The sequence below is a fragment of the Schistocerca serialis genome, chromosome 6 (assembly GCF_023864345.2).
Source record: "Schistocerca serialis cubense isolate TAMUIC-IGC-003099 chromosome 6, iqSchSeri2.2, whole genome shotgun sequence".
NCBI lineage: Eukaryota > Metazoa > Arthropoda > Insecta > Orthoptera > Acrididae > Schistocerca > Schistocerca serialis.
Window position 1 is genome coordinate 189,890,477 of NC_064643.1, and position 12,923 is coordinate 189,903,399.

Below are 12,923 nucleotides of genomic sequence, written 5' to 3' on the forward strand. Positions count from 1 at the left end.
AGTAAGGGCAGGATCATTAAGAGTACAATGGGAATTCGACTGTTACACTCAGAGGAGAGAGCGGATGGGTGGAAAGAGTACGAGAGGCAGGGGGGGGGGGGCTCGTTTCTGATAACGTGGGACAGGAAGAGATAGGGAAATGAAGGGAAGAGATATGAGATCCATTATTAGAATCGGAATTAAAAAGACCTTCGGACGGCTTAACGCCAAATGAGACAGGAGAGATAGATAATTGTCCATGAGAATTTCTAAAATCGTTGGTGGAAGGTCAAAAGACACGACTCCTCACATTGGCATATAGAATGTACGAGACTAGAAATTTACCATCGCACTTTCGGAAAAATATCATCCACAAAATTCCGAAGATAGCAAGAGCCGACAAGTGCAAAAATTATCGTACATTCTGTGGTGTCACCGCCAGACACCACACTTGCTAGGTGGTAGCCTTTAAATCGGCCGCGGTCCGTTAGTATACGTCGGACCCCGTGTCGACACTATCAGTGATTGCTGACCGAGCGCCGCCATACGGCAGGTCTAGAGAGACTTCCTAGCATTCGCCCCAGTTGTACAACCGACTTTGCTAGCGATGGTTCACTGACAAAATACGCTCTCATTTGCCGAGACGATAGTTAGAATAGCCTTCAGCTGCGTCATTTGGTACGACCTAGCAAGGAGCCATTATCAGTTGCTATTGATCTTGTGATACGTGTACCGTCAGACCGACGTTCACCATTTATGGATTAAAGTTAAGTATTCCACCAGCTACGTCCGTTTTTTCTAAATTCTAATTTCCTTGTCCTGTTCCAGACCTCACGCCAGCCTGCGTGAGCTAAAACGCGTGCCTTTCGGCTTCCTCTATTATTAAGGTGTTGGCTCTCCTGCCAACCCACAACATAATCAATTTAACAGCTCATGCAATATAGCTGCTGCGCAAAATGATATACAGAAGAATGGAAAACAAAATTGAGGGGGTGCCATACGATGATTAGTTCCGCTGTAGGAAAGTTAAGGGACCAGAGAGGCAGTTATCATGTTGGGGTTGGTAATGGGAGCAAGACTGAAGAAAACTTAAGCACATTCATAGGACTAATGGACCTGTAAAAAGGGTTGGATAATGTTAAATGGTGCAAGATCTTCGAAATTCGGAGAAAAATATAGGTAACGGATAATATACAATGTGTACAACAGCAAAAAGGAAACACTAAGACTGAAAGGCCAAGAACGATGTTCTGTCATTAAATGGGTGTAAGACGGGTGTAGTCTTTCGCACTGTACATCGAAGTTTCAATGAAGGAAATGAAAGAAAATTTGAAGAAGCGGATTAAAATTAAAAGTTGGAAGAATATCCGTGATAAGATTCCCTGATGACATAGTGAAAGAGAATTACAGGTTCTGCTGAGTTGAATGAGCAGTCTAATGAGTACAGACTGTGGATTGAGGGAAATCAAAGAAAGATGGAAAGTAATGATAAGTGGCTGAAATGAGAACAGCGTGACACTTAACATTAGAATTGATGTTCACGATGTAGACGATGTTAAGTAATTCTGCTGTCTAGGGAGCAAATTAACCCGTCATGGAAAGAGTAAGGAGGACATAAAAAGCAAACTAGCACTGGCCAAAAGAGCAGTCCTGACCAAGTGAAGTCTACTAGTATCAAACATAGGCCTTAATCTGATGAAGGAATTTCTGCGAATCCACTACCACGCGCCAGAGTATCCGAACGACCTGAATTGTGTTCCGCCTGATTTGTCTGCAACCAACATAACGTAGCTGTCTAGCGGGTCCTCTAATCGCTTTGCAGTACAGTCGTTCGACTATACAAAATGCACTAGAGACCACTAGACAACACTGTTCTTTAAGGCAATCAGTGCGATGTAACATCACACTAGAAAACACGTAATTAGAGGTGAGTTAGTCCCTAACGCTTGTACGGATTACAATGATTTTCAAAAGCGTTACCATCACATTACAATCTGAAACAACTAACTGTGGCACATAAACTATGTAGCAACCCTTAAACAAAGTGAACGTTTGCATGAACAAGATATTCCGAGACAATGTCTGGACTAATAAACATCTATGACAGTTCGAAGTATTTTTCCTCTGTATAAGGATTTCCCGCACCTGCTAAATGTCCCAGTGACGACTGGTTTTTACTTAAACTGGTCGTTAAAGGAACTGGTTAAAGAAAACGCGATAAACAGTGGTAAACGCTCTATAGAAATCGCAGCATTAATGGAGTATAATCAGTAACGTCACTGTACTAATTATTCATGAAGAATTATTTGCCCACATGTTTCAACTATAAATGATATGACGAAATTTTATATTCTGGATCTGAACAGAAACCCAGCAGACGTAGTCACTACTAATTAAAATACACTTTCGCACCTGCCCGGGATTTGATCAAGCCAACGGTCATCAGTGCTCACTAGCCGTTCATCATGTTTCTCCATCTTTTTTCATGGTGGACTATTGTTCTTTTGTCACTCGATTTCGTCGCATACTGTTTTCACAACGTAAATTTTGCGACACCATTACGTGTTCATGAAACAGCTTCCAGATATGACTTCCAAAGGACGCTTAATTTATACATGAAACGCAGGCAGCTGTGGCTGAGCGGTTCTAGGCGCTTCAGTCCGGAACCACGCGGCTGCTACGGTCGCAGGTACGAATCCTGCCTCGGGCAAGGATGTGTGTGGTGTCCTTACGTAGCTCTAAGTCTAGGGTACTGATGACATCAGATGTTAAGTCCCATAGTGCTTAGAGTCATTTGAACCATTTTATACATGGAACGGTTAGAGACTCTTAATCAATCTCTCCAGATTTTTCCAGCTTCCAGATCTGACTTCCAAAGGACAAATAATATATATACTACACAAATTAGTCTTGTGATTATATTCAATAAGTTTTCTCATTATTTACAATGTATTTTAACTTAGCATCATATTTCGTGTTAGCAGAATGATACCAGGTTAGTGATAAAGGGGGACTTTAGGGAACTAATCTTACCTCTTCAGATACATGTGCACATAATTAAACAACGAAACATTGTGACAGTATGGAACTAGACATTCATCAAATTTAATATTCAAAGCAGAGGGTGTAATTCCTGATTCTTAGAAAAGCGTTCCAACACTACAATAAAAATACACCAAACCAAATGCAAATCCAACTGGCATCTTTCGTTTTCAAACTGCTGTCAAAAATAGCATGGAGAAGTACTGCGAGAAATAATTACCAAGATTGGGTATTTCTATCACATCCTGAAAGAAATAAAATACAAGCAAGCTTGAACATAGGATCAATAATCGAAGGAAGAGAAGGAACGAAGCAATATGCCATCAGAATATTGTGGAACGCAGAGAATTTTTTTTTTACTCAAGTCGTTTTGGATTATGTGCTCGGCGTCAAAATGGGTTCAAATGGCTCTGAGCACTATGGGACTTAACTGCTGAGGTCATCAGTCCCCTAGAACTTAGAACTACTTAAACCTAACTAACCTGAGGACATCACACACATCCATGCCCGAGGCAGTATTCGAACCTGCGACCTTAGCGGTCGTGCGGTTCCAGACTGTAGCGCCTAGAACCGCTCGGCCACTACGGCTGGCGTCAAAATGGGAATAATGATCAAGTACAGGGATTAGGAGCAGAATCTATTTAAATATCAGGTGATGGAATGAAAGTGGAAATAAAGAGTCTCACTCATGCTAAAATAATGTCCGTGATTATATTCAGAAGTTGCGAATGGAATAAAGGAACTAACATAAAGGTTTCGAACAGTGATAAATGTGTGGAAGTTATAAATCAATTGTCTAACATCACGCTGCTTTAAGGTATCAGTAATGGGGATTAGCAGGCAGAAAAAAATTTGTAACATTAGTGAAGAGAGAGGAAAGCAACATAAATGTTCTTCAAGGGAAAAGAAGTAAAAAAGGAAAGAATCTGCTAAAAATAAAATTTGGGCGCATGCATAAAACATAACTGAAGAAGTGAAATCACGCATGTAACTAGTAAGTCACCTAGTTCCAGTTAAGATATCATAAAAAATGAACTGCCTTTATTGAAAGGCTCTTCACTGACAACACGAATGTGCGTATTCCAATCATTTTATTAGAACTGTTGTAAAACACTGACATACGTACGTTTCGAGCGTAAACTTGAAGGGAAAACGTGAGAAAGATAATATGTAGAAAAGGATGGATGGGTGCTGCTAAATAGAAAGATAAATACGTCAGTCATGAGTAAGTAGGTAAATAAATGTTGAAAAAAACTGCGAACATAAAATTATAAAAAGATATTGAAATGAATGAGCAGCTTTTAACAATGAATCTGTGCCAAAAATGGAGGTAATTCACTGTTTCTAATGGTAGGAACTCTATTATAGACATCCCATAATATGTCGTCGTCTATTTCGTCCCCTTCAAAGAGAAATTCCTGTTGCACTTTCGTATTCTTATTGTACACACAGGACAGCAATGTAATTCTATTAGTCAATAGGTACTTCCACTTATGCAGCCCAAAAATCCAGATACATGACTTGGAAAGTCGTAGAAGTATTTGTTGATAAGGAATTTTTTTTTTTTTACTCCTTGAATTTCAATTTAAGATCCTATGAGCTCACTGATGAAAGAGACTGATCTGGATATGAGCTCCACTTACACGTTTTACGGGGTCACAAGACTTCGAAAACTAAACAAGGATTCGTTATGTACGTGTTCACTTTACCAGATAGTCTCATACTTTATGTTCCATCGTACATACTGCGAAACCGGTATTTTCAGTCTCGGTCAGTAGCTATACAGACATGGCGTTGGATAATACGATTAAATTTAGCACAAGTCAAATTAACATACGCCAAATTAACACACAATTTGTAAATTTGCTTCACTCCAAGATATCACAGAGATGCTGACAAATGTGCGATAATAGTTCATATATAACATTCCTCTTCAGATGTAAAGAGAGACACTATCGTTCTCCGTCTGGTTTTTCTTCATCGCTAACTGAAGTCTGGGATCATCTCTTTCGGCGGCACCATTGCACGATGCCCTCTACGAGCCAGAACGCCATGGCAACGAGCAACAACAACGTCAGGAGGTGAATACAGAGTGGGTAGTCCCCCGTCTCGTCACGGACGTAACCTGAAAAAGAAAGACAGGTGATGGTTATGATCACTATTCTAAGGTGCTTAAACTACTCACATCAACGAGATAAAAAGCTAGCCACACAGCCCAGGTAAATACGTTCTGTAATACTCACAGAGCGCATCGTGAGTCCCTGTAGTAATAGAGTGCTGCTTCTACCTTCATTTGAATGAGAATCCACGCGCTCTTCACAGAAAACCACCAGAAAATTAAAAAAACTTAATTAGTTACGTATCATTAAGTACGTCCAATAGGTGCAAAGGCGAGTCGGACGTAACAGGTATCACTAAAGGGTAATCCAGATATTGTTTACTGCCAATTCGATGTCGTCGTGAAGTTTATTTGCGAGCACCGGTTAGATCCCGACGCATACGTGGATAAAATTTCCTTTGGGTGGCTCTGTTTATGTAGTTTTCAGTTCCACCTTTCTACAGACAGTGTCCCAGACGACTTACACATGACTGACGTATTTATCTTTGAACTCTCCCCATATAAAAGCAAATTTCTTGGGTGTACATAACTGGAATTAGATTCGTGAAATCTTCTCGGGTGATCAGCCGAGTAAAGGCGTCGTCTTCTCGCAACGTTTCGAAGGGTTTCGTACCCATCATCTTCAAGCGAAGATGATGGGTACGAAACCCTTCGAAACGTTGCGAGAAGACGACGCCTTTACTCGGCTGATCACCCGAGAAGATTTCACGAATGGAATACGCCGAGAAAGTCTCAAATCACATGGAATTAGATTTCCATTACTCATTTACGCATTTATATTTCCTCAAAAATTTTCTCGACTTACGCCTTTCCCTCACACTAATGTCCAAAGACTAGATACGAGTACAGATTAGCTGCTTAGACTTGCACAGTTGCTGCTAATTTCTTACCGCGAAAACGAGGCCAAATTGTGCACGCCTTACTTCATTAGTCAGTATGTGGTTCTACACGGTAATTTTAGTGCCATATGTGTATCATTCATCAAGTGCACAGTGAGTTAGCATTCAGAAGTTACTTTGGATTAGATCTTCTGCTGGCTGCAAGGATCTTATTTCACAAACAGCTTACTGCTAAAGCTGGTCTGCTTCCTTGGAACATCACGCTTGTTTGTTTTACACTCAGCTTCACTTCACAGAACCTAGCAATTTCGAGCCTTACAGGAACGCGTTTCTAGAACTGCTGGAAGTTTTACGGTTTCATCTCACAATACATGTACTGCTTTTCATAGTTTGCTTCAACTATTTAGAAATCGGGCTTGGTTGTAGAATAGTGTAGGTTTCTGCATACGGTTCTGATTCAAGGTTAAATGTCACAAGTTATTTTAATAACTCTCTCGAACTCATAATTAATAAATATAGGTACACCACTTTGAGATGACGAAAGGCATGGGATGGGAATATAAACAGACACAAATGGCAGTTGCACCTCGTACACAAGGTATACAAGGGCAATGCATCCCGTTCCGGAAATTGATAGGGAATTCAATATTTCGCAATCCACAGTGTTAGGACAACGCCGAGAATACCAAATGTCAGGCATTACCACTCATCACGGACAACGTAGTGACCGACGGCCTTCACTAAACGACCGAGAGCAGCGGCGTTCACATAGAGTTGTCGGTGCTAGCAGACAAGGAACAATGCTCGAAATAAGCGCAGAAATTAGTGTGGGGCGTACGACAAATGTATCCGTTAGGACAGTGCGACGAAATTTGGCGTAAATAGGCTGCGGCAGCAGACTGCTGACACGAATGCCATTGTTAACAACACGACATCACATATAACGACTCTCCAGGACTCGTGACTACATCGGTGGGACCCCAGACGACTGGGAAACGGTGTCCTGGTCAGATGAGTTCCGGTTTCAGTTGGTAAGAGCTGATTTTAGGGTTGGTGTGTGGCGCAGATCCCACGAAACCATCGACTGAAGTTGCCAACAGGACACTGCAAGCTGTCTGTGGCTCCATAATGATGTAAGCTGTGGTTGTATGGAATGGTCTAGGTTTTCTAATCAAACGAAACCAATCATTGATTGGAAATAGTTGTGTTCAGCTGCTTGGAGACCATTTGCAGCCATTCATGAACATCATGTTCCGAAATAACGACTGAACTTTTGTTGATGATAATGCACCATGACACCGGGTCGAAAGTATTCGCGACTGGTTTGAATAACATTCTGGTCAGTTCGAGCGAATGTTTTGGTCACTCGGATAACCCGACATTAACCCCTTCGAAAGTTTGTGGAACATAGACGACAGGTCAGTTCGTACACAAAATCCTGCACCGGCAACGCTTTCACGGACGGCTATGCGGGCAGTCTTCTTCTTCTGTAGTGGTCAATCCAAGGATTGGTTGGCAACAGCTACAATGGCAGCTTGTCTCCATTCTGTGCGTCTTTCAGCTTTTCTCTTCATTTCTTTATAGGTGTTACATCCCACATCTTTCACAATTTGATCCATGTACCTCAGTCGTGGTCTTCCTCTTGGTCTTTTTCCCTCGACATATCCCTCTATGATTGTGTTCAGGAGTCCTTTATGTCTTAATAGATGGCCTGTAAATTGCACTCTTCTTTTAACAATGAAACTCCAGAAGCTTCTCTTCTCACCAGCTCTTTCCAGAACCACTTCGTTTGTGACCTTGTCGATCCATTTTATTTTGAGTATGCGTCTATAGCACCACATTTCACACCAAAACAAGCCACCTCTAACCTGTTTTCATTCTGTTACGTAACAAGTTACTTCATTTCTCGAAGACAGTACGGTTTCCGGCACATGCGGGCAGTATGGCTCTATATTTCTGCAGAGGACTTTCAATGACTTGTTGAGCACATGCTAGGTCGTATTGCTGCACTACGGCGGGCAGGAGGTCCGACGTAATATTAAGAGGTATCCCATGACTTCTCTCACCTCAGTGTATAACACATTCATCCATAATGATTGCTTCGTAGTATGAAAAATTATGTTGCAGCACCAGATTTACAGCTAACGAAAGAAGAAACACGTACGCCGGTCTAACACGGAAAGAATTAAGGTACCGTTACCCATGCTCAACAGCGGCAAAAACAGATGTCACAAAAAACCAACATTCGTGTCGCAGGTATCGACTGATTTGTTTTTCCAAAGATGTAGTGCTCTTTAGCCTCAGCTCCTGTCCCATATTAACAGGCTTACAATTTCAAATAATTAATATTTACAATTAAGAGTTTTACAATTCTAAATAACATTTACTAAAAATTAAAAGTAAAGCAGATACTGTCACCAAACGTTTCCCACAAGTCCTATAAAGTAATGCCGGAAACCGTACTGTCTTCGAGAAATGAAGTAACTTGTTACATAACAGAATGAAAACAGGTTAGAGGTGGCTTGTTTTGGTGTGAAATGACGTCTGATGAGAGCCTAGCAGGGGTGTTGTAGGTTTGAAAGACGTTAATAGTGAACCCCTCGGCCAGTGGCTAGACATGACGTCACGAGCTTCGTTAGCAGTTAGCATGATGACAGTTATGGTGATACATATTTTCGATTTGGAAAGTTTAATCACTAAGAACACAGCCGAGTACAATACACCAGAATAAAGAGCTCAACGAAGCGATTAGTTTCATATGTAGCATCACTGTGGAAGTGAAAGCCAAGGGAAATTACAACCGTTATTTTTCCCAAGGGCATACAGCTCTACCATATGGTTAAATGTTGATGCATTCCTTTGGGTAAAATATTCCAGAGGTAAAATAGTCCCCCATTCGGATCTCCGTGCGGGGACTACTGTGGAACATTTAAAAAGAGAAATCGATAGGTAGAAATTAAATGTAGTGGGGATTAGTGAAGTTCGGTGACAGGACGGACAGCAATTTTGGTCAGGTAAGAACAAAGTTATAAGTACGGAATCAAATAGGGATAATGCAGGAGTAGGTCTAATCACGAATAAGATAACAGGAATGTGGGTTAATGTGTTATGATCTGCATAGAAAATGCATTACCACTGCCAAGACATACACGAAGCCAACACCCATCACGGTAGTGTAAGTTTATATGCCAAAAGCTATGCAGATTATGAAGAGATTAAAGAATGTATGATGAGATACAAGATATTGTTCAGATAGTTGAGGGAGACGAGTATCTCCTTGTGACTGGGGACCGGAATTTGGTAATAGAAAGTGGAAGAGACTGGACAAGAAATCGACACCAGGAAAGGAAGGAAAGGAAAAATACTATGTGAGTATCGACTAAGAGAAAAGGAGAAAGAGAGAAAACAGCCTGGAAGAATTTTGCGTAGAGCATAATTTAATAATTGTTAACATTTGGTTTAAGAGTCATGAAAGAAGGTTGTTCACGTGAAACAGACCTACAGACGTCGCAAGGCTTCAGATTGCTTATGTAGAGGTACGAGGGAGATTCTAGAAACAGATTTTAAACCGCAAGACATTTCCAGAGGCAGAGGTGGAAACTGACAACAATTTTTTGGTTATGAATTGTAGATTAAAACCGAAGAAATTGTAAACTGATATGAAATTAAGGAAATGGGTCCAGGATAAGTTGAAGGAACCAGAGGCCTTTGAGAGTTTCAGAGTGAGCGTTAGGAAATATTGACTACAACGGATCAACGTTATAACCTAGAAGACGAAGGGGTAGCTTTGAGAGATAAAATAGTGAAGACAGTAGAGGATGAAGTAGGCAAAAAGAAACGACCTAGTAGGAATCCATGAACATCAAATGAGATATTGAATTTAACTGGTTAAACGAGAAAATATAAAAATACAGCAAGGGAAGCAGGGTAGAGAGAATACAAATGTCTAAAAATGAGATGAAGAGGAAGTTCAAAATGGCTGAGTAGAAATGACTAGAGGCCCAGTGGAAGGATACTCACCTATGGGAAATTAAAGAGACGTTTGGAGTAAGTCATCTGTATGAATATCAAACGCTCAGATGGAGAAGCAGCATTAAGCAAAGAAGGGAAAGCTGAAAGGTGGAAGGAATATTTAGAGGAGCTATGCAAGGGAAAATGAAGGCAATATTATGGACAGGGAAGCGGATGTAGATGAAGATGAGAAGGGATATATGATACTGCAAGAAGAATTTGATAGAGCACTCGAAGACCTAACTTGAAACAAGCCCTCTGGAGTAGACGATATTCCGTCTGAACCACTGATATCCTTGGGCGAACCAGCTGTTACAGAACTATTCCACCTGGTGTGCAAGGTGTATGAGATAAAATACTGTCAGACATCAGTAAGAATATAACAATTCCTATTCCAAAGAAAGCAGATGGTGGCATGTTCGCGTATTACCGAACTATCACATTAATAAGACTTGACTGCGAAATGTTAGCACTAACTGTTTAGAGAAGAATGGAAAAAATTTTAGAAGCGGTATGCTAGGGATACGTCGTAACACTCGAGGAAATATTGAATCTACAACTTAGAACGCTGTTACTGAAAGGCAGACTTTCGTTTATGGCTTTTGTAGTTTTAGAGAAAGCGTTTGATAATGACGACTAGATCACTCTCTTAGAAATTCTGAAGATAGCAGGGATAAAATACAGAGAGCGAAATGCTATATACGAGGGTTGGAACATAATAGTGGCAGCTATCTATTCACAACCGATAAAAAAGAGTAACGTGCTTGCATCTGTTACTGTGCTTCAAAGAAGTCACCAGCGTTGCGTAGAACACGTTGCCAGCGATGTGGAACGCATAGTATACCGTTAGCCGAGCCTGTTCTGTTGATGGTGCGAATGGAGCGGTCTACTGCCTGTAGAATCTCTGGAACAGTTCTGAAGCGAATGCCACGAAGTCGTTCCTTAATCTTCGGAATCAAATCAAAGTCACAAGCACTTAAGTCTGGGAAGTATGGTGGATGGTACAGTACTTCCTAGTCCCATCGACAGAACTGAACATCCACAGCTTGCGCTGTATGCGCCCGCGCATTGTCGTTCAAAATGATGGGTGGGTTGCGCAGAAAGTGTCGCCGCTTCTTTCGCAAAGCTGGTCGCAGGTGATGCTCCAAAAACGAACAATATTACTGGGCAGTGACGGTCTGCCGTGGGGGAACGTAATGCGTTAGGATTGTAAGTAGGCTGTTTAGGTTTTTACGTTGGTAACGCCATGTAGCGCTCTATATGAAAATCACTGACTGCACTGTGTGCAGTCTGTGGTTGGTTTACATTGTTGGAATTTGCTATTGTAGTGTTGAGCAGTTGGCTGTTAACAACGCGTAGCGTTGGGCAGTTGGAGGTGAGCCGCCAGCAGTGGTGGATGTGGGGAGATAGATAGAAGAATTTTAAGAGCGGACGATCTGGACATGTGTCCGCCAGAAAGAGTAAGTTTGTAGGACTGGATGTCATGAACTGTTATATATATATATTATGACTTTTGAACACTATTAAGGTAAATACATTGTTTGTTTTCTACCAGAATCTTTCATTTGCTAACTATGCCTACCAGTAGGTAGTGCCTTCAGCAGTCAGAATCCTTTACTTAGCTGGCAGTATTGGCGCTCGCTGTGTTGCAGTAGTTCGAGTAACGAAGATTTTTGTGAGGTAAGTGATTCATGAAAGGTATAGGTTATTGTTAGTCAGGACCATTCTTTTGTAGGGATTATTGAAAGTCAGATTGCGTTGCGCTAAAGATATTGTGTGTGAGTTTACGCACAGTCATTTATAATATTTCTAAGGCGACGTTTCAGGATAACACTATCACCTTCGTACACGAGAATCACCATAACTTTAGACCGCTCCATTGGCACCATCAACAGAACAGGCTCTGCTAACAGTGTACTACCCCTTCCACATGGCTGGCAGCGGATTCTATACAACGCTTGTGACTACTCTGAAGGAAAGTAACAGGCGCAAACATGTAACTCTCTTGTAAAGGTTGTGAATAAATAGTTGCCATAATTTAAGTTCCAACCCTCGTATAAATTGAAGAATGAGAAGTTGGTATACCTTTTAGAGGTTTCAGATCTACTCAAGATTTATTGTTGCAACAATACGAATCGAGAACAAGAAATGTTTGCATTTATAGATAAATAGCACAAGCTGATCTGAGGTACCAGGTATCGACCAATGCTAAAACACCCATATAAGTACATGGTATAACCTCCAGAGGCAGCAATACAGACGCAGGCTCTGGCATCCACTCGATAGTACAGATTGCGAATAATGTCCTGGAACATGTTATGCCACGCCATCTCGACCTGTTCACATAGTTCCGCAAGAGCTTTTGGTTGACGAGTCGTACTATTCATTTCTCATCCCATCATATACACACGTGTTCGTTTGGAGATAAGTCCAGAGATCGTGATGACCAGAGAAACTGCTGCACGTCTCGGAGAGCACATTGAGTGTGGGCAAGCATTATCTTGTCGGAAAAAAACGGCAAGTTTTTGTGGCAAGAACAACAGAAGAACGGATCTAACAATATTATGAACATACCTAGCGCTGGTTAACGTCCCCTCCAGAAATGCCAAAGATAAACTAGAGTTGTAGCTTTTCGCACCCCAGATCATTAGATCTGGAGCTGTGTGAGTGTGTCTTGGATCGAATGCTCTCTATGAGACAGCGTTCATCAGATCTACACTGTACGCGCAGGCGACCATCACTAGCGTGACAGCAGAATCTGCTTTCATCGCTAAAGACCACAGCACACCGTTCCATTTTCCAAGAGATCCTCCGACGGCATCAGCCTAGCCATGATACGTCTACGCTGTGGCGTGACTGGGAGATGGGATAGAGGTGTGTGTGCTCTTAGTCCCACTTTCAATTATCAGTTCACAACAGCTGGTGTTTACACT

At 41.4% G+C, this 12,923-nt stretch overlaps 1 protein-coding gene across 1 annotated transcript in view; it reads right to left on the reverse strand.

Moving 5' to 3' along the window:
- Positions 1–5,021: 5,021 nt before the first annotated feature.
- LOC126484739 (monocarboxylate transporter 2-like) overlaps positions 5,022–12,923 on the reverse strand; it is a 50,004-nt gene continuing 42,102 nt past the window's right edge. The window contains exon 6 of the mRNA XM_050108334.1: positions 5,022–5,146. Coding sequence (XP_049964291.1) covers positions 5,022–5,146 — 125 coding nt within the window. The remainder of the gene's footprint in view (positions 5,147–12,923) is intronic.